This window comes from Amblyraja radiata, chromosome 28, assembly GCF_010909765.2.
Source record: "Amblyraja radiata isolate CabotCenter1 chromosome 28, sAmbRad1.1.pri, whole genome shotgun sequence".
Lineage (NCBI taxonomy): Eukaryota > Metazoa > Chordata > Chondrichthyes > Rajiformes > Rajidae > Amblyraja > Amblyraja radiata.
Genome location: NC_045983.1, coordinates 4,381,632 through 4,408,312, shown reverse-complemented (window position 1 = coordinate 4,408,312; position 26,681 = coordinate 4,381,632). Strand labels below are relative to the sequence as shown.

General features: G+C 45.4%; 1 protein-coding gene across 1 annotated transcript in view; it reads right to left on the bottom strand.

The window, feature by feature from the left end:
* vps53 (VPS53 subunit of GARP complex) overlaps window positions 1–26,681 on the bottom strand; it is a 359,847-nt gene that overhangs the window by 128,456 nt on the left and 204,710 nt on the right. The window contains exons 14-15 of the mRNA XM_033045623.1: window positions 13,425–13,667; window positions 7,817–7,964 (exon numbers count right to left, since the gene is read on the bottom strand). Of these exons, the coding sequence (XP_032901514.1) occupies window positions 7,817–7,964; window positions 13,425–13,667 (391 nt within the window). The remainder of the gene's footprint in view (window positions 1–7,816; window positions 7,965–13,424; window positions 13,668–26,681) is intronic.

Sequence of the window (26,681 nt, the reverse complement as noted above, 5' to 3'; positions counted from 1 at the left end):
TAAAAAAATTCCATTCCGAAGACCGACAAATTCTGAATTACGAAAAGTGTCTGGTCCCAAGGCTTTCGGATAAAAGGTTGTGCACCTGTACTGAGGAATGTGGATTGATGTATTGATGACAAATTGTATAACTACATGTTAACTACTGGCTGTTAACAAGTGCTAACAATGGTAGTTAACAAATCGTTTATGTCTCATGGCCGGTGCAGCGGTGACTCGTTGTAATGGTTATCCATGGTTGTTTTTTTTTTAAATCCGTATTTAACAATGCAAATTCGTATTTCCGTACGAAATACGGAAAATACGTACTACTTGGCAGCTATGAGGTTAGCTAATAAACTTCTCCGACTCCCTTCTGGTACAGAAATTGGACATAAACTGGAAACTGAAAAGTAGGAAAACGCCGTCCCCCTGCGTACCCCCCCATTTCCATCACTGGCCAGAGCTTTGATTTAAGATAGACACAAAATGCTGGAGTAACTCAGCAGGACAGGCAGCATCTCTGGAGAGAAGGAATGGGTGAGATTCCGGGCTGAGATCCATCGGACAGTCTCAGCCCGAAACGGCACCCATTCCTTCTCTCCAGAAATGCTGCCTGTGCCACTGAGTTACTCCAGCATTTTGTGTCTATTCACGATTTAAACCAGTATCTGCAGTTCCTTCCTACACGAGTTTTGATTTAAAATCAGATCTGTTCCAAAGGATGAAACTCTGCAACAAAGTTCTGGCCTGTTCACATATTCAAAATGGGTCTTGAAATTTGTGTTTTTTTAGAGATACAGCATGGACACAGGCCCTTTCAGCACACTGATTCCACACCTACCAGAGATCACCCATACACTAGCTCTATCCGACACACTGAGGACAATTTACAGAAGGCAGTTAACCTACAAACCGGCACGTCTTTGGAAAGCGGGAGGAAACCCAGGTAATTTACACCTCATATTTTGCATGGGCAGCTAACAGACCAGCAGTATGAAGGTAGATTTCTCGGATTTCAAGTAACCGCTGAATTCCCTCCCTCTACCCCTACCCCCTTCCCCATCCCAGTCGTTCTACTAGTTCCACTGTTCGCATCCCTGTTCTCTTCGTTATCACCAGCCAACAATGGGCCATTGTGGGCTCCACCCATCCTTGGCCTACCCTGATCTGTTCTGGCCTTTTCCTCTCTCCAGTGTCACACCCCCCGCCCCCTTCTACTTTCATTTTAAAAACGTGTTCCAACCCGAACTGTCACCTGTTCCTTTTCTCCAGAGATGCTGCCTGACCCGCTGATATACTTCAGCACTTTGTGCCTATCTTTGGTTTACATTACATCGTGCTATGTACTTGATATAAGTTCATAAGTTCCAGGAGCAAAATTAGGCCATTCGGCCCATCAAGTCTACTCCACTATTCAATCATGGCTGATCTATCTTTCCCTCTCAATCCCATTCTCCTGCCTTCTCCCCATAACCCCATGACTCCCAAACTAATCAAGAATCTGTCAATCTCTGCCTTATGTTACATACCCGGGTTAATATGTCCATTTTATTACTTTTTAAAAAAAAGTTGAATCTTTGCCCAAACAGTTAATATTGCTGATAATTATTTTTGACGGCTTAGCTTTAAATCTCAGACTAATGAGGATTTCGAGCCCACTTGTTTGAGAGGCAGATATGAACCTCATTATCCAGTGGGAAATGAGAGCTGCCAATGTCTTGCTACAGTCTAATGAACATGTTAAATCAAAACAAACAGCGGATGCTAGCGAGGAGATCACACGGCCTTGTATAATTGCTTGCAGTTTCCCGATGGTGCGAGATTCCCGTTAATGCTGTGAAAAGGATTTGCTCTGAGGCTGCAGCTTCGGTTTGTGTGAGCGCTTGTACACATGCCCGCACTCTGTCCTTTGCTGAGAAAGCATTCAGAACTGCAGCCGTGTTTGTTTTCTCTCCTCTTGGCGAACTGTTCTAAGTGACAACTTGTTAATCCGCTTGAAGTCAGAGCTACAGTTCCACACGAGCCACCAGAAAAAGGAAATGAAACCGATTCCTGATAAGGAACGTTAGATAGACACAAAGTGCGGGAGGAACTCAGCGGGACAGGCAGCATCTCTGGATTAAAGGACAAGGTGACGTTTCGGGTCGAGACCCTTCTTCAGACTGTCAGGGGAGAGGGGAACAAAAGGTATGAAAAGGTTCAGATCAAATCAGAGCCGGCACCGATGACCAAGGAAAAGTGGAGCCCACAATGGTCCATTGTTGGCTCTGGAAGAGGTGATAATGAAGGGAGAGGAACAGCAGGACTAGGGGTGGGGGAGGTACAGAGAGAGAGGGAATGCAAGGGTTACTTGATATAAGAGAAATCGCTATTCATACAATAACATACATTTCCTTTGTCCTTTGTCCTTTGTTACTCAAACCCATCCTTTGCAAAATAAAAGATTATTAATGGTTGACAAATGGCAACTTAAAAAGACTGTGAATTAACCTGTGAAGTATTCTCCAACGTGACAACCTACTAGTCATGCTAGGTGGACAAAAGTGCTGGAGAAACTCAGCGGGTGCAGCACGAAACGTCGCCTATTTCCTTCGCTCCATAGATGCTGCCGCACCCGCTGAGTTTCACCAGCACTTTTGTCTACCTTCCATTTTCCAGCATCTGCAGTTCCTTCTTAAACATTCATGCTAGGTGGGTATTTTTCCATGGGTATCAAGTTCATTGAATAGAAATAGATCGCCCATCAGGTAAAAAAGTTTTAATAGCCGAGAAATAAGATGAAGAAACAACAAACTGTGGATGCTGGTTTACAAAAAAAGACTATGGATAGGAGATGATTCGGGTGGGGACCCTTCTTTAGACAGTCTGAAGAGGGGTCCCAACCCGAAACATCACCCATCCGTGTTTTCCAGAGATGCTGCCTGATCCGCTGAGTTACGAATAGAGTGATACAGTGTGGAAACAGGCCCTTCGGCCCAACTTGCCCACACCGGCCAACATGTCCCAGCTACACGAGTCCCACCTGACTGCGCTTGGACCATATCTCTCCAAGCCTGTCCTATCCATGTAACTGTGTACCTGTTTCTTAAACGTTGGGATAGTCCCTGCCTTAACGACCTCATCTGGCAGCATGTTCCATACACCCACCACCCTTTGTGTGAAAAGGCTACCTCTCAGATTCCTATCAAAATCTTTCTCCTTCACCTTGAACCTTTGTCCTCTGGTCCACTCCTACTCTAGCACTTTGTGTATTTATTTCCCATGTTTTCCAGAGTTTTTTTAAACTACTAGCATCTGTGGTGTTTTAAATGTTGCAATGTCAACTAATTTCTCTTTTATCGACTTACAGCAATTTAAAAGGTAAGATGAAATGACCAACTTGATAAGTAGGTTCCGTTATTGATTGGCCAAGTCATTCTGAAAGCAGCATGCAGTATACTTGAATTAGACTCCATCTACACCTCACGCTGCCTCGGCAAGGCCAGTAGCGTAATCAAGGACCAGTCTCACCCCACCCCCTCTTCTCCCCTCTCCAATAAGGCAAGAGGTACAGAAGTGTGAAAACGCACACTTTCAGATGCAGGGACAGTTTCTTCTCAGCTGTTATCAGGCAACTGAACCATTCTATCACAAACTAGAGATTGGCCCTGAGCTAAAAGCTACCTCATTGGAGATCCTCGTCAATCTTTAATCGGACTTTACTGGACTTTATCTTGCACTAAATGTTATTCCCTTTATCCTGTATCTGTACACTGTGGATGGCTTGATTGTAATAATCTTTCCGCTGACTGGATAGCACGCAACAAAAAAGCTTTTCACTGTACCTCGGCACCCGTGACAATAAACTAAACTTAACTGAACTAATGTGAGAGCTTGCTCATATTTTTCAAGTTATTATGTCTGCTGATGACACGAACGAGTGGAATTCTTGAACAGCAACGTAACTATAAGATGGCAGAAGCATTTACAAACCTAGATGACAGACTAAAGCTGGAAGCACTTGGCCAGTCTCCATCCAGCTCGTGGGGATATACCCACAGTGGAAAGCAGTCTGGCGATGACTGAATGAGTTTTCCTAATGAATTATTGAGCCGCACAGATCAGCAAGGTATGCACATGCCCATATTTGAACAAACTCAACCCAGCCGGCTGCATTAACTAAAGCAAAAAAACGCTTTCCTCCCGCATTCCAAAGACGTGCAGGTTTGTAAGTTAGCTGGCTTCTGCAAATTGCCCCTAGTGTGTAGGGTGCAAAAGTGGGTTGACATAGAACCAGTGTGAATGTGTGATTAATGGTATGGTTTAGTTTAGTTTAGTTTAGAGATACAGCGCAGAAACAGGCCATTCAGCCCATGGAGTCCGCACCGACCAGCAATCCCAGCAAATCACACTACCCAACACACACCAGGGACAATTGACACTTATACCAAGTCAATTTATCCACATACCTACGTACGTCTTTGGAGTGTGGGGGGAAAGCGAAGATCTTGGAGAAAAACCCACGCGGTCACGGGGAGAGCGTACAAACTCCGTACAGAGAGCACCCGTAGTCAGGATCCAACCCGGGTCTCCGGTGCTGCAGGTTCTGTAAGGCAGCAACTCTACTCCTGCACCACCGTGCCGCCCTAAACGCCTGTTTCCACACATTGTCTCCAAACTAAACATGAATAGGTGACATTTTGAGTCAGGATCCTTCACAAAAAAGGCTTCTGATCCGAAATGTCATCTACCCATGTTCTCCAGAGATGTTGTCTGACCTGCTGAGATACTTCAGCACTTTTTGTCTTATCAAATCATACCAGTTCAGCTAAGGGGTACAGTCTCCCTCTGTGCAAAACAGACCCATTAAAGCAACAAGCAATGGGGTGTAAATGTGATTCAAGTCACTCATTGAAAAGTGTAGTGAAGGAACTGTAGATGCTGGTTTAAACCGAAGATAGACACAAAATGCTGGAGTATCTCAGCGGGACAGGCAGCATTTCTGGAGAGAAGGAGTGGGTGACATTTCGTGTCGAGACCCTTCTTCGGACTAAGTCTGAAGAACGGTCTCGACCCAAAACGTCACCCATACCTTCTCTCCAGAGATGCTGCCTGTCTCGCTGAGTTACTCCAGCATTTTGTGTCTATCACTCACTGAAATGATTAACGAGCCTTATAAAACCAACATCTCAAAACTATTTATCTAGGGCTACCTGGACTGGAAAAAAATGACTGTTTCAGGCCAGTCTTTACAGAATCAATCGACGGAAAATCCCTAAGGGTAAATCTTAGGATAACCACACTCAACACAAATAGAACTGCATATCACAAGGCCAGTATGCTTCACGCTGTTTAGTTTAGTTTAGTTTAGAGATACAGTGCAGAAACAGGCCCTTCAACCCACCTACACACAATGGGGAAAATGTACATTTATACCAAAGTATTCAAAGGTTTTTTATTAGTCACATTCACATAGGTGTAATGAAGTGAAATGCTTTTTGCCATTTTGCAGTACACAAAAGAATACAGACATAACACCAATGAGAGTCTTAAACACAAAGAACATCCCCCCACAATGACTCCCACCATGAGGGAAGGCACAAAGTCCAGTCAAGCCAATTAACCTACAAACACCTGCACGTCTTTGGAGCGTGGGAGGAAACTGAAGATCTTGGAGAAAACCCACGCTGGTCACGGGGAGAACGTACAAACTCCATACAGACAGCACCCGTAGTCGGGGTCAAACCCGGACCTCTGGTGCTGTAAGGCAGTAGCTCTACAGCATGCCGCCCTAATCCACTGCCACTGTAATCCATTCTGTAAGTTAAAGTTATTTTCTTGCACTGAATAAATTTGTATGAACACGTTATTTAAGATATCAGCCTTCAATGTTAAATCTTGCGCTGAATGTTGCGCCCATTATCCTTTGTCTGTGCACTATACACGGCTTGATTGTATTCATGTGCAGTCTTTGCTCTGACTGGATAGCACGCAAACACGTTTTTGACTGTACCTCGGTACAGTTGACAATAATAATAACCTGAACTGAACAAAACAATCAATGTACCAATGTCTAAGATGGACGCAAAAATACTGGAGTAACTCAGCGGGTCAGGCAGCAGATTTGGAGAAAAGGAATAGGTGATATTTCGGGTCGAGACCCTTCTTCAGTCCCGAAACGTCACCGATTCCTTTTCTCCAGAGATGCAGCCTGACCCGCTGAGTTACTCCAGCATTTTGTGTCTATATTTGGTGTAAACCAGCATCTGCAGTTCCTCCCTGCACACAATGTACCAATGTCTGTTCCCATCACCTAGGTCTAATGCCAGTAACACCATTTTATAGCATAACAGGCAAACCGTGCCCTATGTTATCCTTACATAACTAAAAGTCTCATCTTGTATGTACGTATGTTCCCGAAATACAGCCAAAACGGTACACGATAGCGCTACAATTTTAGGAGTGCCTTACTCACCATTCGCCTGCGGTGTGCAGTATCAAGTTTCGTTATATTTTAAAAAGTAAATCACTTTATAAACTTTAACGAACTTTATACTGTGAGTGGGACAAGTTTCAACGAGGCAGCCGTGCCTGCGCAATGCGCTCCGACTTGCCGAGCCCATCAGCCGTGCCTGCGCTATTGGGGGAGCGTTGCTGGGCACGGTATCCGCACGTGCGCAGTTGGGGGAAGGTTGCCGGGCCCAGCGCCGTTTCCAGACCGCCATTTTCATCTAATACTTCCGTGTGTACTTGACTGGCATCACAACGGGGACCCAACGAGTCGTCCAGTAACATTTAAATAGGAAATCTATGTACCAGAAAGATCTTGAAGCACAGCTTGATTCTCATTTGCGTTCAAAATGAAAGACAATGCCCGAGAGATAATTGTGCAACGATGGGTGGCACAGTTCCACAGCTGGCAGAGCTGCTGCTTCACAGCGCCACAGATCCAGGGTTCAATCCCGACCTCGGGTGCTGTCCATGTGGAATTGGCACTTTCTACCTCAGATCGCATGGGTTTCCTCCGGGTGCTCCGGTTTCCTCCCACATCCCAAAGACGTGCGGGTTTGTAGGTTAATCGGCCCTCTGTAAATTCCCCCTGGTGTGTAGGGAGTGGATGAGAAAGTGGGATAACATGGGACTAGTGTAAAGGGTGATCGATGGCTGGTGTGGATTCAGTGGGCTGAAGTTTCATGTCATAGGAGCAGAATTAGGCCATTCAGCCCATCAAGTCTAGTCCGCCATTCAATCATGGCTGAATTATCTTTTCCTCTCAATCCCATTCTCCTGCCTTTTCCCCAAATCCCTTGACGCCCAACTAATCAAGAAACTGTCAATCTCCATCTGACAATACCCAATGACTTGGCCTCCACAGCCTTCTGGAGCAATGAGATCCACAGATTCACCACCCTCACGCTGAAGACATTTCTCCTCATCTTTATAAAGGTACATCCTTTTATTCTGAGGCTGTGCCCTCTGTCCTAGACTCTCCCACTACTGGCAACATCCTCTCCACATCCACTCTATCCAGGCCTTTCACTATTCGGTACGTTACAATGAAATCCCCCCCCCCGCTCATCCTCCTAAACTCCAGCCAGTACAGGCCCAGTGCCATCAAACACTCCTCATACGTTGACCCACTCATTCCTGGGATAATTCCCGTCAACCTCCTCTGGACCCTCTCCAATGCTAGCACTTCCTTTCTCAAATAAGGGGCCCAAACCTCCTCACAATACTCCAAATGTGGCCTAACCAGCGCCTTATAGAACCTCAGCATGACATGCTTGCTTTTATATTCTGGTCCTCTTGAAATGTATGCTGACGTTGCATTTGCATTGCAAAGCCCACTCCTCACCTGTTGTGTTGTTGCCAGGCAATACTCGGCAGTGCTGAGGATACTGCAGATGAGGCAGAGCTCCTCCAGTGTGAACTTTGCCACCTCTGAGCCCTCCTTCTCCTTCAGCAGACTGGAGATGGTCAGGCCACCGCTGCTACTTGTGGTTCTGAGGAGAAACAGGAGACGTACAGGTTTGTAGCTTAATTGGCTCCGGTCAAATTGTAAATTGTCCCTCGTGTTTGTGGGATAGTGTTAATAATAATAATAATAATAATAAATGTTATTTATGGGCGCCTTTCAAGAGTCCCAAGGACACCTTACAAAAATTTAGCAGGTAGAGGAAAAACATGTAAGGGGAATGAAATAAATAGTAGAGACATGACTAGTACACAAAGTAAAGACAGAATTCAATACAAAACACAATATGAGGCAATTAATGCACAGATGAAAAGGGAGGGGGACATGGGGCTAAGGATAGGCAGAGGTGAAGAGATGGGTCTTGAGGCGGGACTGGAAGATGGTGAGGGACACGGAATTGCGGATCAGTTGGGGGAGGGAGTTCCAGAGCCTGGGAGCTGCCCTGGAGAAGGATCTGTCCCCAAAACTGCGGAGGTTGGACTTGTGGATGGAGAGGAGACCGGCTGATGTGGATCTGAGGGACCGTGAGGGTTGGTAGGGGGAGAGGAGGTCAGTGAGATATGGGGGGGCCAGATGGTGGAGGGCTTTGTAGGTGAGGATCAGGATGTGTGGGGATCGCTGGTCGGCACAGACTCAGTGGGCCGAAGGGCCTGTTACCGTGCTGTATCTCTTAACTAAATATAAATGAAAAAATATATGATATTATAAAAATATTTCCAATGACATGCAGGGGTGTAGGTTAATTGGCTTCTGTAAATTGTCCCCAGTGTGTAGGATGTGAAACTGGGATAACATAGAACTTGTGTATGGATTATTGGTTGGCGCGGACTTGGTGGATCAAAGGACATGTTTCCATGCTGTATCTCTAAGCTACATTGCCTAAACTAAGCTGCCTTTCAGCTAGCCACTACAGGACTCCATTTTTTTTTAAAAGGACATAAAGTGCTGGAGTAACTCAGTGGGTTAGGGAGCATCTCTGGAGATATGTGTAGGAACGAACTGCAGATGCTGGTTTACACCAAAGATACACACAAAATGCTGGAATAACTCAGCGGGACAGGCAGCATCTCTGGAGAAATGTGCAGGAAGGAATTGCAGATGCTGTTTTACACCGACGATGCACACAAAAAGCTGGAGTAATGCAGCAGGACAGGCAGCATTCCTTCTCTCCAGAGATGCTGCCTGTCCTGCTGAGTTACTCCAGCATTTTGTGTCCATCTTCAGTATCCCTGGAGAACATGGATGGGTGACATTTTGAGTCGAAGACTCATCATGTTCTCCGGAGATGCTGCCTGACCTGCCGAGTTAGTCCAGCACTTTGTGTCTTGTTTTGGTTAACCACCATCTGCAGTTCCTTGTTGCCACAGGAGCTTACGTTGCCGTGGTCTTCAATATTTGCTTTTTTTCCAAGTCGTTAAAAGTATTTTCAGTTGAAGCACTTCCTCTCATAAAAGTAACCTCGTTCAACCTCAAAATGAAGCATGTGCGATGTATTATGTTTAATGATTGATATCTCTTTGTACAGTACACATATTCATAATGCCTATTACATCTGAGAGAGTGATGGTCAATTATATTCTGATTGTACCGTGAGCACAAGGCAGATGGGATGATTTCCCATTTGATTTTTCACGCAGTCGATTACTTTGAAGAAAATGTGTTCATTGACCATTATTAAGTCTTTCAGGTTCAATAAACATTCTGGATACCACGAACAGCGTTGAATAAAAAGCTCAGCAAAGGTCTGCGCACAACCTGACGACCTCAATCTGTGCAGTACCATATATGGTGAAAATGGCTGCAGTCCACTCCACTTAAGACCAGTTGTTCTTTCTGCCTCTATTTGATGTACTGAACATACCAAATCTGGAAACGGCAGAGTTTTATTGGAGTCTTTTTGTTGACCCTAATAAATAATAAATATTTTTGTGGTAAACCCATATCCTTTCCATCCCGTACATCAATAGCATGAATATCATTTGGACTCCAGTACATCAAAAGCTGAAACCTGCAGATTTCCTCCTCATCCCCCTCGGGCGGCACAGTGGCGCAGCGGTAGAGTCGCTGCCGCACAGCGCCAGAGAACCGCGTTCGATCCCGACTACGGGTGCTGGCTGGCTGTACAGAGTTTGTACGTTCTCCCCGTGACCTGCGTGGGTTTTCTTCGTGTGCTCCGGTTTCCTTGCACACTCCAGAGACGTGCAGGTTTGTACGTTAGTTCGCTTGGTATAAATTGTCTCTAGTGTGTGTAGGATAGTGTTAGTGTGCAGGGATCACTGGGTGGCACAGGTAGACAAAAGTGCTGGAGAAACTCAGCGGGTGCAGCAGCATCTTTGGAGCGAAGGAAATAGGCAACGTTTCGGCCCGAAACGTTGCCTATTTCCTTCGCTCCATAGATGCTGCTGCACCCGCTGAGTTTCTCCAGCACTTTTGTTTACCTCTCGATTTTACAGCATCTGCAGTTCCTTCTTAAACACAGGGTGGCGCAGACTCGGTGGGCCGAAGGGACTGTTTCTCTGCTGTATCTCTAAACTAAACGAAACTAAAGATGTTAGAAACTTCAATAAGTAAATAAAATGTGTGAGATACTCAGCAAAACTTTATTTCTGTAAAGGTGTGCAGCGTCTACATTTTTATTTTAATACTTTTCTAAAATGCCCAGGCAAATGTTTACACCAATGGAATGAGAGCCAAAAACTCCTACCTGTGGTGTCACTTGAATAAATAGGTCTGAAGTTGAGTAAACTCCCCATTCCAAAGTTATAGGAGCAGAATGAGGCCATTCGGCCCATCATCTACTCCGCTATTCAATTATGGCTGATCTATCTTTCCCTGCCAACCCCATTCTTCTTCTTTCTCCCCATAACCCCTGACCTCCGTACTAATCAAGAATCTATCTATCTACGCCTGAAAAATATCCATGACATTGGCCTCCACAGCTCTCTGTGGCAATGAATTCCACAGATTCACCACCCTCTGACAAAATAAATTCCTCCTCGCCTTTCTAAAGTATGTCCTTTGATTCTGAGGCTCTGGCCTCTGGTGCTAGACTCTCCCACCTCACTGGAAACATCCTCTCCACATCCACTCTATCCAGGCCTTTCACTATTCAGTAAGTTTCAATGAGGTCCCCCCCTCATCCTTCTAAACTCCAGCGAGTACAGGTTCAATGTCATCAAACGCTCATCATATGTTAACCCAGTCATTTCTGGGATCATTCTTGTAAGCCTCCTCTGGACCCCCTCAACGCCAGCACATCCTTCCTCAGATATGGAGGCCACAATGCTCCAAATGCAGCCTGACCAGATCCTTATAAAGCCTCAGCTTAACATCCCTGTTTTTATATCCTAGTCCTCTCAAAATAAATGCTAGCATTGCATTTGCTTTCCTTACTACTGATTCGACTTGCAAATTTACTTTTTGGGAATCCTGCACCAGCCCTCCCAAGCCCCTTTGCATCTCCGATTTCTGGATTCTCGCCCCATTTAGAATATAGTCTATGTGTTTATTCCTACTACCAAAATGCATGACTCCACTCTTTATTCCATCTGCCCACTCTCCCAACCTGTCCAAGTCCTTTTGCAGAGTCCCTGCCTCTCTACACTACCTGTCCCATCACCTATCTTTGTATTATCTGCAAACTTGGCCACAAAGTCTTCAGTTCCCTCATTCAAATCATTTATATAATGAGAATAGTGAAAGGCTTGGATCGAGTGTTTCCACTAGTGGGAGAGTCTAGGAATAGAGGTCATAGCCTGAGAATTAAAGAACGTTCTTTTAGGAAGATGAGGCAACATTTCTTTAGTCAGAGGGTGGTGAATCTGTGGAATTCTTTGAAACTCGGATAGGTGGCATTTCGTGTCGAGAGGGTCCTGACCAAAAAGGTCATCTATTTACATTCTCCAGAGATGCTGCCTGACCTTCTGAGTTACTCCAGCACCCAGTGGCTACTATAGATCAACACACTGATTTGTTTTGTAAGGCTTCACATAGAGTCATAGGGTCCCACAGCATGGAAACAGGCCCTTCAGCCCAACTTTCCCATATCGGCCAGCATGTCCCATCTACACGTCACACTTGCCAGCAGTTGGCCCATGTTCCTCTAAACCTGTCCAATCCATATACCTGTCTGAATGTTTCTTAAACGTTGCGATAGTCCCAGCCTCAACTACCTCCTCCGGCAGCTCCTTCCATACACCCACCATCCGTTATGTGTAAAAGTTACCCCTCGGTTTCCTATTTAAATCTTTCCTCCCTCATTTTAAACCTATATCCTCTGGTTCTCGATTCCCCTACTCTGAGCAAGTGCATCTACCTGATCTATTCCTCTTGTTTGAAGACCGGGAAAATTGAGTAATCATTTGCAGTTGTTGACTGCAGAGGACATCCTCCGCATAGACACAAAATGCTGGAGTAACTCTGCAGGACAGGCAGCATCTCTGGAGAGAAGGAATGGGTGACGTTTCGGGTCGAGACCCTTCTTCAGACTGACGTCAGGGGAGAGGGAGATACATAGATAAGGAAGGGTGAAGGTGTGAAAACAGGGCAAAGGGAATGGAGATCAAGGAAAATGTAGAGTAGATCATTGTTAGCTGGGAGAAGGTAACAACAAAGCAAACAGAGATAAAATGTAGTCGGAGACAGTTATGGGCCTGTCCCACTTAGGTGATTTTTTTCGGCGAATGCCGGCGACTGTCACAGTTGTAGCAAGCTACCGAAAACCGGCGACCCATTAGCACGTCCACCTATGACCACACCTCAGACAACCTACGTCCTCCCGCGACAAGCTACGACCCTGTTGGCGACAACGGAAGACAACTTAAGATAATTCAGTCGCCGGTACCTGCCACCGGTTGTCGCCGGTAGTCGCCAATGGAATTAACCGAAGTCAGCACCAGCGACAACCTACGTCATCTTGGCGACCACAGAGAGTGGTGAGTCTGTGGAATTCTCTGCCTCAGAGGGCGGTGGAGGCAGGTTCTCTGGATGCTTTCAAGAGAGAGCTAGATAGGGCTCTTAAAAATAGCGGAGTCAGGGGATATGGGGAGAAGGCAGGAATGGAGTACTGATTGGGGATGATCAGCCATGATCACATTGAATGGCGGTGCTGGCTCGAAGGGCCGAATGGCCTACTGCTGCACCTATTGTTTATTGTCTATTGATCACCTACGACAGCACCTACGTCAGGAGAAGTCGAGCTACGCTCATTGGCATTAAGCCACCTGTCACCGACATTTTTTGAACATTTCAAAATCCAGCGGCAACCAGAAAAAACGCTACGATTCTTTGGGCGACTGAGGAGACGACTCACCTCCATACAGGCAACACCCCGTCAACCTTGTGGCGACAGCCTAGTCACCTAAAACATAGTCTAAGTGGGACAGGGGCATAAGACTGATCGGAGAACTGGGAAGGGGGTGGGTTGGAGAGAGAGGAATAGCAAGGGTTACTTGAAGTAATGATCAGTTCAAAATCATTTCACACTCACTTCGGCAGGTTTCCGGAGAGGATTTTCCAGGCATATTCACGCAGGTATTTCTGGAAGATGGTGGTCAGGGCAATCATCGGTTCCCCGGTGCTGAGTTGCGAGCACTGCACCATGCACTTCTTGTAGTAGACAAACAAGTCGGCGCAGCTGGGGAGGACCACTCCACCGTCACCAGCGTTCGGCTTCGGCGGACCCTGGGCTTTGAAATCGGCCACAAATTTGTCGATCAGCTCGCCGAGATTCCTAGCAGGGAGAGAGGAGGAGAAAAGAAGGAATTATTATTTTTTTTTAAATTGGAAGCGAGATTAAGGGGTAACAATGTTGATGATTGCCCATACAATCTTGTGAAAGAGTTCAAAGAAATACGAGGGTAGACAAAAATGCTGGAGAAACTCAGCGGGTGCAGCAGCATCTATGGAGCGAAGGAAATAGGCAACGTTTCGTCCCGAAACGTTGCCTATTTCCTTCGCTCCATAGATGCTGCTGCACCCGCTGAGTTTCTCCAGCATTTTTGTGTACCTTCGATTTTCCAGCATCTGCAGTTCCTTCTTAAACAAAGTAATACGAGGTTTGTTATGTCTCTTTAACAGTCAATCTGGTGTCAAAAATATGATTCAACACAATGCAAGACCCTAGCTAGTGTAACAAAAATATTTCCAAGATCCGGAGTCAAATGTTCCCCACTCAAATAAAATGAAATTCTCAGCTTTTCATTGTATCTCAAGCTACAAGCCATGTTCTTATTAAGAGTTTATAATAATAATAATTATTTATTATTATCATGTACACCGAGGTACAGAGCAAAGCTTTTTGTTGCTTGCTATTCAGACAGCGAACATAGAGTCAAGGGCCTGTCCCACTTATGCGATTTTTTTCGGCGACTTGCCGGCACCCGTCATAGTCGCAGCAGGTGGCCGAAAATTTTCAACATGTTTAAAATCCAGTGGCGACTAGAAAAAGGTACGACTCTTTGGGCGACTGCTCATGGCCATACAGACTTCACCCGGTGACATGTCGACACGTGACGCCTGAGAAGTCGTAAGAAGTCGCCCAAAGGGTCGTACCTTTTTCTGGTCACCGCTGGATTTTCAACGTGTTGAAAATTTTCAGCCACCTACTTGCCGGCATCTCCGAAAAAATCACGTAAGTGGGACATGCCCTTTATAGAGTCATACAGCATGGAAACAGGCCCTTCAGCCCAACTTGCCCACACTGACTGATATATTCCATTTACACTAGTCCCACCTGCCTACTTATGGCCAATAACATTTTAAACCTACCCTATCCATGTACCTGTCTAAATGTTTCTTAAACGCTGTGATAGTACCTGCGCCAACTACCTCCTCATCCTCCTGCGCTCCAGGGAATAAAGCCCTTGCCTGCTCAACCTCTCTCCCTGTTGCTCAGTCGCTCGAGTCCTGGCAACATCCTCGTGAATCTTCTCTGAACCCTTTCAAGCATGCCAACATCATCCCCATAACACTGGGAAGTTATTCCAGTGCTCTAATGTCAACAAGGTACACGAGATATCCTGGTGTGCAGGAGAACTGTTTACAACACTTTCAAGAAGAGTGCAGGGGAACTTTGCTTAAAGTAACCTGATGTACATTCTTCAACAATTACCTGTGGGAAAAGTCCACAAAATTCTTTGCCCTGCCTTCCATTGATCTGAATTACTTTGAAACACCCATTCCACAAATACCAAAGGCCTAATTCAGTCCAGAGTTAGAAGCTAATGATAAGGCTTACAGTATATGCAAATATTGATATTTTCTACCCAGAGGAGTCAAGAGAAAGAGGCGGACACAAAGTGCTGGAGACCCCAGCAGGTCAAGCAGCATCTCTGGAGAAAATGGATGGGCAACGTTTCTTCAGACAGCAAGTAGAGGGAGGGGAGGGAACTGGGGGTGAGTAAAGGCCAGAACAAAGTAGAACTGGCAACAGATGACCAAGGAAGGGTGGAGCCCACAATGACACATTGTTGGCTGGGGAAGATGATAATGAAGGGATACAAGGAAGCAAACATTGGAACTAGTAGGAACTAGGGTCGGGGAGGAGAGGGAACTTGAAATTTAGAGCAGGGTTGGAAGGCGCCCGAGAGAAATATGAGGCGCTGTTCCTCCAATATTCGTGTGGGCTCACTGTGACAGAGGAGGAGGCCCAGGACAGAAAGGTCAGTCTGGGAATGGGAAGGGGAGTTAAAAGCCTGGCAACCGGGAGATCACTTAGGGCAAGGCAGATGAGCGTACCTATTCAGCAAAACGATCGCCGAGCTTGCGTTCGATCTTGCCGATATATAGGAGTCCACACCGGAAACAATGGATTCAGTAGTTTAGTTTAGAGATACAATGCTGAAACAGGCCCTTCGGCCCACCGGATTCGCGCTGACCAGCGATCCAAACATATTAGCTCTATGCTTCACACGCTAGGGACAATTTTTTACATTTACCAAGCCAGTTAGCCTACAAACCTGTACATCTTTGGAGTGTGGGAGGAAACTGAAGATCTTGGAGAAAACCCATGTAGGTCACGGGGAGAACGTACAAACTCCGTACAGACAGCACCCATTGTCAGAATCAAACTCTGATCTCCGACACTGCATTCGCCGTAAGGCAGCAACTCTGTCGCTGCGCCACCGTGCCGCCCAGTAGATGAGGTTGGAGGAGGTGCAAGTGAACCTCTGCCTCACCTGAAAGGACTGTCGGGGTCCTTGGATGGAGTCGAGTGAGGAGGTATAGGGACAGCTGTTGCATCTCCTGCGGTTACAGGGGAAAGCATTGAAGGTGTATGCCACTTTGTCACAGGGCCTTTTGGATTATGCAGTACCAGGTTTGGGGCGAAATCAGTGCAAATAGCTGCAGCACATTTAAAATTGAGGTTAGAAATGTTGGAATCTTGCCAACAGCGAGGTTAATCATGTCCATATGTTGTCCCACCACAGAAACGTTCTGAATCGAAGCACTAGCTATTTATGAGAAATGTTCTTAAATGCACCTTAGCAATTAGTGCTAAATTGGTCATATTCTGATCATCCCCCATGGGCCCATCAGTTACATTTGGGTTTAATCTTGCAACAAGGATTCTTTACAAAAAAACTGGAAAGGTAAAGCTTTGCACGCTGAGAGACAGTGGATAAAGATGTTGATAGATCTACATAAACCCGAAAGCCTTCAGTCACAAAGGAATAGTGGTTATCTTGCTGATTCTGTGCAAACTGATGGAAAAAAAGAGAGAAGTTTAACAGGACTGCCCAGTGGCGCAGCGGTAGAGTTGCTGCCTTACAGCGCCAGAGACCCAAGTGCTGGCTGTACGGAGTTTGTGCGTTCTCCCCGTGCCTGCGTGGGTTTTCTCTGGGGGCTCCGGTTTCCTCCCACATTCCAAAGACGTACAGGTTTGTAAGTTAATTGGCTTCTGTAAATTGCTCCTTGCGTGCAGGAGAGAACTTGTTCCCGAAGATTGTTCCCGATGTTGGGGAAGTCCAGGACAAGGTGTCACAGCTTAAGGATAAGGGGGAAATCCTTTAAGACCGAGATGAGAAAAACATTTTTCACACGAGAGAGTGGTGAATCTCTGGAACTCTCTGCCACAGAGGGTAGTTGAGGCCAGTTCATTGGCTATATTTAAGAGGGAGTTAGATGTGGCCCTTGTGGCTAAAGGGATCAGGGGGTATGGAAAGAAGGCAGGTACGGGATACTGAGTTGGATGATCAGCCATGATCATATTGAATGGCGGTGCAGGCTCGAAGGGCCGAATGGCCTACTCCTGCACCTAATTTCTATGTATCTATGTAACTGGTACACGGCTGATTGATGGTCTGTGCAGACTCAGTGGGCTGAATGGTCTGTTTCCATGCTGTGCCTCTAAAAACTAAACGATATTTCATTTATATATTGTCCATCAAAGCACTTTTTGTAATGAATTACTTTGCGTGATGGGCTGCTATTTTTTCTTGAAGCAGAAGATTAAACATTATTCAGTGATAAACTGCATCAAGCAATGAGAGAGAAATGAGAGCGCTCAGACAGGAAATGGTTTCACGGTTTGTGCAGCGAGGTTTGAGGGATACAAGAACATATCAAAGCTGATTTTGATCCAAATCTGAAGCAGAATTTCCAAAATAATAGGAGAGGGGGAGAAATACATATATCCAGGAGTTGATCCCTTATAGAATTCTGCAGAAAACTACATGCAGGTTTTGGAGTTAAAGCAGAATTTTTGAACAAGAAAAAAAACTTTTTTCCATTTTACTCAAAGATTACTGCCAAGTAAAACACATAACATTCTTTGACATTTTTTCCAAAGCTTCACCTGCAACTTTAATAAAGTCGGGAGGTAAGGCACCTTTGTCAATGTTTTCTATTCTTAATTATTATTATAGCCAATTCTACCAATGGCACAATCAAGTTCAAAGATGCAAACTGTAAAGTTTAGTTTAGTTTAGAGATACAGCGTGCAAACAAGCCCTTCGGCCCACCGTGTCCGCACCGACCAGCGATCCCCGCATATTAACACCACCCTACACACACTAGGGACAATATTGCATTTATACCAAGCCAATTAACCTACAAACCTGTATGTTCAAAGGTTGAACTATTTATTGAGCAAGATGAAGCATATAAGGTTTAGAAGGATATGGGCCAAATGCGTGCACATGGGATGTTCTGATTGTGTATCTTGGTCGACGTGGTCACCATCTTGGTCGGCACGGTTGAGGCCGAAGTGCCTGCTTATGTGTTGTGTGACTTAAATGTGACACAGTGGTGCAACCATTAGAGTTGTTGCCTCACAACTCCAGTGACCTTAGTTCAAACCTGTGCTCGGGTGCTGGCTGTGTAGAGTTTGCATGTTCTCCTTGTGACTGCATGGGTTTCGCCTTGGTGTTCTGGATTCCTCCCACACCTCAGAAATGTGCAGGTTGGTAGGTTAATTGCCGTAAATGAGTGGATCAGGGAAACACTGATGGAAATTTATTTTAGACTTTAGAGATACAGCGTGGAAACAGGCCCTTTGGCCCGCCGTGTCCATGCCGACCAGCGATCCCCTTACACCAGCACCAGGGACAATTAATAATTTTTACCAAAGCCAATTAACCTACAAACCTGTATGTTTTTGGAGTGTGGGAGGAAACCAGAGCACCCAGAGAAAACCCATGGAGAACGCACAAATTCCATACAGACAGCACCCGTAGTCAGGATCGAACCGGGGTCTCTGGCGCTGTAAGGCAGCAGCTCTGCTGCTTGTGCCACTGTGCCATCCAACAAATGTGGGGAGAGAAGTCTATTCGGGTGAGTTTAGTGTAAAAACGTTGCTTGGTGATCATCGCAGACCTGGTGACTGGCCTTTTATCACTCTTTGATTCTGTGATATGGATCCAGAAATCCAAAGGTGATGTCATACAGCACGGTAACAGGCCCTTCGGCCCAACTTGCCCATTCCAACCAAGATGCTCCATCTACACTAGTCCAACCTGACCAATTTTGGTATATATCCCTCAAAAACTTTTTTGTCCATGTACCTGTCCAAATGTGTAATAAATGTTGTGATAGTATCTGCTTCAGCTACCTCCTCTGGCAGCTCGTTCCATACACCCAGCTATGTGAAAAAGTTGCCCCTCGGGTTTCCGTTAAATCTTTCCCCTCTCACCATAAACCCATATCCTTTGGTTCTTGATTCCCCTACTCTGGATAAAAGACTGCATCTACACTATCTATATCTGCTCATCGATGGTGATGAGTCTCTGTTTAAGTTTTAACTGGACATTTAAGCTTCGAGCATGGCAGAGGTGCTCCAACCAAATGCACACCACAAGAAAGAGATGCAGGGCTTAAATAACATGATGCATGGTTGCTCCATTGGTTTGCTCTGAAAGCAGTACCACTGCAGTATCTCAATCCAGCAAATCCGTACCTTCATAAGTTCTGAGGCCATTCGGCCCATCAAGTCTACTCCGCCATGCATTCATGGCTGATCTATCTCTCCCTCTTAACCCCATTCTCCTGCCTTCTCCCCATAACCCCTGTAGCTCTGAAACCTTCAAAGATGAACCTGCCTTCAGTTGTCCACCACTACAGTATATGAAGCAACTACCGTACTTAAAAGATTTCAAACAGAGCAAAATAAAACAATTTTCAAACTAATCCAGGTAGGATGGCTCAGTGAAGCAGCTGCCAGAGCCGCTCGCTGCCTCACAGCGCCAGAGACCCAAGGTTCCATCCAGACCTCGGGTGCTGTCTGTGCGGAGTTTGCACGCTCTCGCTGACTGCGGTGGGTTTCCTCTGGGTGCTCCGATTTCGTCCCACAACCTAAAGGTGTGCTTGTTTTTAGGCCAATTAGCCTGTGTGAAATTGCCCCGAGTGTGTAAGGAGTGGGTGAGAAAGTGTGAACAGGTGATTCACGGTCGGCGTGGACTCGGTGGGCTAAGGGCTTGTTTCAATTGCTACGCAAGACAACCACCGATTTTCCGGCACCCTTGGTTCCAGAGTCTAGCCGTATGATCCGTTTTACAGGACCACAGCCGAGATACCATGGAAATCGGCTCTGGGAACTGACCTGCCGGTTCTGGCCGGGTCGGAGTTCCGTAGCCCCGACCACAGGAAGGAAAAATTTGACCCGCTGATCCGCCGCGGAAGTCCCGATGAGGACGAGATCGGCTGCCTCACCCAGCCGAGGCACCACATTTTCGGGAGGATTTCATGTGCACCCTCATAACGTTGTGGATTAAAGCGGGGGTGGCCGGTGGGGGCGGGGGGGGGAGGTGGACCACCAGTTGCCAGTAAATCAGTGGTGGACCTGTATCTTTAACCTCACCTAAATTAAATATCTATGGTAAAAATGAATACTAAAATTCAGATAAAATCCCTTTGAAATCCAGAAGTACCAGACATGGCAGCACAATGCTCTGCTACAACGCTTGAAACCTTTTCACCCTGTTCTGCACACAAACCCATTCACACTTTTCAGCTTTGGAAGCGTTGTCAACATAAAGTCCCCACAGGCATTGTTGAACATACATGACAAGCGCTCCAAGATTTATACATTATGTACACAAAATAATAAATTGTGGGCTGTGTTTATTATTTAATCTACACAGTTTACTACTTTCCAAACAGTTTTGTTGATTTAGCAAAATGTCTTCAGATTTGACCAGAAAGTTTCGACTCCAAAATGCACTATAGAGGCCCAATGAATTTTCACCCTGTTATAAATGTCTTTAATTCCAAAACACGTCCACAGCTTATTTCATCACGTTATGATACCAAAGTGAAGAAAAACAAATTCAAATCAAATATAAAAAGTGGTAGATGGTGCGGTACAATGGCGCAGCGGTAGAGTTGCTGCCTTACAGCGCTTGCAGCGCCAGAGACCCAGGTTCCAACCTGACTACGGGCGCTTGTCTGTACGGAGTTTGTACGTTCTCCCCGTGACCGCGTGGGTTTTCTCCGAGATCTTCGGTTTCCTCCCACACTCCAAAGACGTATAGGTTTGTAGCTTAATTGGCTTGGCATATAATGTAAATTGTCCCCGGTATGTGTAGGATTGTGTTAATTTGTGGGGATCGCTGGTTGGTACGGATTCAGTGGGCTGAAGGGCCTGTTTCCTCGTTGTATCTCTAAACTAAACTAAACCAATAGCCTGTCCCACGGTACGAATTCTGTGGAGCTCTCCCGAGTTTTTAAAAAATCAAACTCGTGGTAAGCACGGAGAATGAACGTAGCGGGTACGTCGGAGCTCGGGGACGTCTCTTAGCGCTAACGGCAGGTACTCGGGAAGACTCGCTAACGGCAGGTAAGCACGGGAAGACTCGTGAAGATTTTTCAACATGATGAAAAATGTCCACGAGAGCCCCGAGTACCGACGAGTGGCCATTACCGTAAATTTCCGAGTTCGAATCAGGGCAAACTCGGGAGAACTCTTGGAATGAACTCGTACCGTGGGACAGGGGTTTAAGATCACTAACTAGTTTGAAGGTAAGTAGCGAGAGAATCATAAGTGACCGATGCAGATATCTTAAAAAAATCATGAATATAGGAGCCTCGAATGCACTACTGACAGTTGGCCAAAGCAAAAGGATTTCAAAGGGAATTTTCTTTAGTTTAGTTTCGAGATACATAGCGGAAACGGGCTGTTCGGCCTCGCCGAGTCCGTGCTGACCAGCAGTCCCCGCACACTAACACTATCCTACAAACTAGAGACAATTTACAATCTTTACCGAAGCCATTTAACCCACAAATCTGCACGTTTTTGGAGTGTGGGAGGAAACTGGAGCGCCCAGGGAAAACCTATGCAGGTCATGTGGGGAACATACAAACTCATTACAGACTGCACCCGTAGTCAGGATCAACTCTGGTGTTGTAAGGCAGCAACTCCACTGCTGCACCACCCTGCCACCCACAGATGAGAACGTTCTTGAAAAGGGGGGGAAAACTGCAATGCAACTGGAGCAGCGGGATACAATTATATGGGTAGCGTGAAAGAGGCCATATGACACAGATGCAAGGAACTGCAGATGCCGGTTTACAAAAAAAGACACAAAGTGCTGGAGTAACTCAGCTGGTCAGACAGCAATTTTGGAGAACATGGATAGGCGACATTCGGGTCGGGACCCTTTTCAGACTGATTGTGGTGGAGGGATGGGAGAAAGCTGGAAGAAAGGTGGAGAGAGGACAAGGCCTGGCAAGTGATACATAGAAACATAGAAAATAGGTGCAATAGTAAGTCCTTCGAGCCAGCACTGCCATTCAATATGATCATCCAAAATCAGTACCCCGTTCCTGCTTTCTCCCCATATCCCTTAATTCCGTTAGCCCTAAGAGCTATGTCTAACTCTCTCTTGAAAACATCCAGTGAATTGACCTCCACTGCCTTCTGTGGCAGAGAATTCCACAGATTCACTACTCTCTGGGTGAAAAAGTCTTTCCTCATCTCAGTCCCAAATGGCCGTATTCTTAAACTGTGACCCCTGATTCTGGACTCCCACACATCGGGAATTTTCTTTCCTGTTAATTGGCTTGGTATAATTGTAAATAGTCCATCATGTGTTTAGGAAAATGTTCATGTGCGGGGATCGCAGGTCAGCACGGTGGTCTGAAGGGCCTGTTTCCGTGCTGTATCTCTAAACTGAATTAAACTAAAACTAGACAAATATTTTTATTCACATATAAATCCTATGTAGCATCAGTGTTTACAGTGCTGGTGGATGGGCTCTTCTGCATTGAAACCAGAGTGATTTTCTGAGAAGTTGGCAGCTTGAATTACTAATTTAATATTTTCTATATTTAATATTTAATATTTAATTTAATATTACGCCTACTTCCTTAGAAGGCTCCGGAAGTTCTGCATGTCCCTAACAACTCTCACCAACTTCTACAGATGCACCATAGAAAGCATTTTATCAGGATGCAGCACAGCTTGGTTTGGGAACAGCTCCATCCAAGACAGTAAGAAATTGCAGTGAATTGTGGACGCAGCCCAGACCATCACACAAACCAACCTCCCTTCCATTGACTCCATCTACACTTCACGCTGCCTCGGCAAGGCCAGCAGCATAATCAAAGACCAGTCTCACCACGGCCACTCCCTCTTCTCCCCTCTCCCATCAGGCAATAGGTACAGAAGTTTGAAAATGCATACCTCCAGATTCAGGGACGGTTTCTTCCCAACGACCATCCTATCACCAACTAGAGAGCAGTCCTGACCTCCAATCGACCTTATTGGAGACCTTCGATCTATCGGACTTTACTGGACTTTACACTGTACCTTGGTACACGTGACAATAAACTAAAGTTAACGCAACCATATTGCACTAAATGTTATACCCTTTACCCTGTATCTGTACACCGTGGACGGCTTGATTGTAATCATATGTTGTCTCTTCGCTGACAGAATAGCACGCAACAAAAAAGCTTTTCACTGTACCTCGGTACACATGACAATTCTAAACTAAACTGTCTGTCTCAGTAGATCTTCTCTCCCACATCATTGTGGAGATTGGGTGATAATTGAGAATCTATTCAATGTGGTAGGGTGAGCACTGTACAGCCCGACACCAACAAAGGAAACATTATGCAGTATAAATAACTCTCGCCAGTCAATATCTTAAGAAAATACTGGTGTGCAATCGGGACAGCAGCTAATTGCAGAATGGTTATTAGATCTTCTGTTGTGCATTAATGGGGGAAATTAGCTGTGGTTGTTGGGAGGTGGGCAGGGAAGAGTGTAGGTGAGCGGGCAATGCAGGTCATAATTTATAAAATATTAAATTAGTAATTCGAGCTTCCAACTTATCAAGATAATTGTATATAATTTCCTGTTTCTGGCCTGCATCTTTGTTCAGATAAGTAAAGTTTCAATGCTGGGACAAGCAGCTCCTTTTAGTACAGCGAGCTACCTTTCTAAGCATCTCACCTAGTAATAATCTTGATGAATTACATTGCTTTTAGCTACAATCATTCACTATATTTCAAATGGCTTGTTCACCACAAAAATTTGCACTCACATGCCAAATGTTTTTTTTTGAAACAAGATTTCACCCTGAAATAGGAGTCAGACTGACCCAATAACAGAAACCTTTGCTTTCAAAGGATGCCATTATGAAACCGTTCATAACAGCACTAGGTGAACTTCCTGTCATGTTCTTTTTTTTAATAATCATGTATTAGCTTTACAATTTGGTACCTACCATAATTTGTCTGTGTTTATATTAAAACAGGCGGAGTGAACCGAATAGATCGGGTAAATGCCTACCTGTGCTAATCCCATTTCCCTGCATTAAGGTCGCATCTCTCTAGTCTTTTCCTATCTCTGTACTAGGCAAATCCTTTAAAACATAGTAACAGTTTCTGATCCTTACACTATTATCCCAGTGCCAAAGAAAAGTAAGGTAGCGTGCCTTTAGGGCGCATAGAAGATTAACGCGAATGTTGCCAGGACTTGAGGGCCTGAGCTATAGGGAGAGGTTGAGTAGACTGGGACTTTATTTCTTGGAGCGCAGGAGGATGAGGGGTGATCTTATAGCGATGTATAAAATGATGACAGGAATGGATCGGGTAAATGCAGTCTTTTCCCCAGAGTCTGGAAATCGATAAACAGAGGACATCGATTTAAGATGAGGGGAGGAAAGATTTAATAGGAACCTGAGAGGTAACTTTTTCACACAAAGGGTGGTGGGTGTATGGAATGAGCTGCCAGAGTAGGTAGTTGAGGCAGGGACTATTGCAATGTTTAAGAAACATTTAGGTACATGGATAGGACAGGTTTAGAGGGATATATGGGCCACACGCAGCCAGATGGGACTAATGAGGATGGGACATGTTGGTCAGTGTGGGACATGTTGGTCAGTGTGGGCAAGTTAGGCCGAAGGGCCTGTTTCCACGTTGTAAGACTCTATGACTGCAACTAGCTGGGAGAAGCTGTTCACAAACATCTTTCTGCTAAGGTCGCTTCATGGATTAAACTGTGTACCTTCTACACTGCTCCCCAATTGCCATGATCATGCACAAAACAATATTAGCCACCATCTTTGCACCTCAGACTCCATTTCTGCCACACTCATCTTTCAACACATGAATTACATTATTTGCAATTGGACAGCAGAATGTTATAGAGTCATTGCCTCACAGCACCAGAGGTCTCGGTTCGATCCCAACCCTGGGTGCTGTGTGTGTGGAGTTTACACGTTCTCCCCGGGCTTGGGTGCTTCGGTTTCCTCCCATATCCCAAAGACGTGTGGGCTTGCAGGTTAATTGGCCCTCTGTAAATTGCCGCTCATGTGCAGGGAGTGCATGACAAAGTGGTATAACACAGAACTAGTTTGAAGGGGTGATAGATGGTCAGCATGAACATGGTGGGCTGAAAGGCCTGTTTCCATGCTGTGACTGTAAACTAAAGTACACGTTCATCCACAAGTGTGCATGCCAGAAAGCTTGGATGGACCGCAGTTGTATGTTACCCACAGGGTTTACTTGCTGACAGTACATAATATTTTCCGTTCTCGTTCCATCTCTACCATAAACCATATGTGATTAAATTAACTTCATTGTGCCCATTAGATGAAGATCGCGGGCATATTCACCATATTTCGGTAATGTTTTGCTTTTTTGGAGAGACTATTTAAATGAAGGGTCTCGACCACAAGCATCACCCAGTTACTCCAGCATTTTGTGTCTATCTTCAGTGTAAACCAGCATCTGCACTTCCTTCCTACATATTTAAATGCAGGCTCAGATTTAGTTTAGTTTTATTTCAAGTTTAGTTTAGTGATACAACACGGAAACAGGACCTTCGGCCCACCGAGTCCGCACCGACCAGCGATCCCCGTACATTAACACTACCCTACACACACTAGGGACAATTTTTGTTTGTTACATTTACACCAAGCCGATTAACCTACAAACCTGAGCGTCTTTGGAGTGTGGCAGGAAACCGAAGATCTTGGAGAGAACCCACGCAGGTCACGGGGATGGGAAAGCAAGAAATGGAACTGATTGGAATCCAAGGATAACATCAAGCCATTATTGGACTGGCTGTGAAAGTAAGTGAGTGAGCACAGGAGTATGGAGTGGAGCCTGGATCAGCAGCTGTGGTTTGGATAGTTTTCTACAGCGCGGCACGATGGCGCAGTCTTACAGAGCTCGAGACCCAGGTTTGATCGTGACTCCGGGCGCTGTCTGTATGGAGTTTGTACTTTCTCCCTGTGACTGTGTGGGTTTTCTCCGGGTGCTCCAGTTTCCTCCCACACTCCAATGACCGACAGGTTTACAGGCTCATTGACTTCTGTAAATTGTAAATTGTCCCCAGTGTGTAGGATCGTGCTAGTGTACGGGGTGATCGCTGGTCGACGCGGACTCGGTGGGACCAGGGGTCTGTTTCCACGCTGTATCTTTAAAGTCCAAAGTCTGAAAGCTACAACTGCGGTACACATAGTTGCACATCAATTAAAATACTTGTTGAAAAGTTGATCAAAATGTAAACATAAACCTTGCACATTGGTAACAAAGACTGGGATTGAAGAAGTCAACCAATCAACACACAAAAGATCAAAATGTAATGAAGCCATGAAATACAAGGACGGAAAATAAAAATGTCACAGCTTGACAAGTACGTTTCTCATTACCTGGAGAGTATGATTTGTTTCTAATATAGGTGTTTACCCCACTTATTGAGGGTAACAAAGAACAGTTCAGCAGTTAGTTAATCAAAACCAGCCTGAGGTGGACTTCGTTTTTCTAGGTATGCTGAGTTCCAGGAAAGTTCATAATA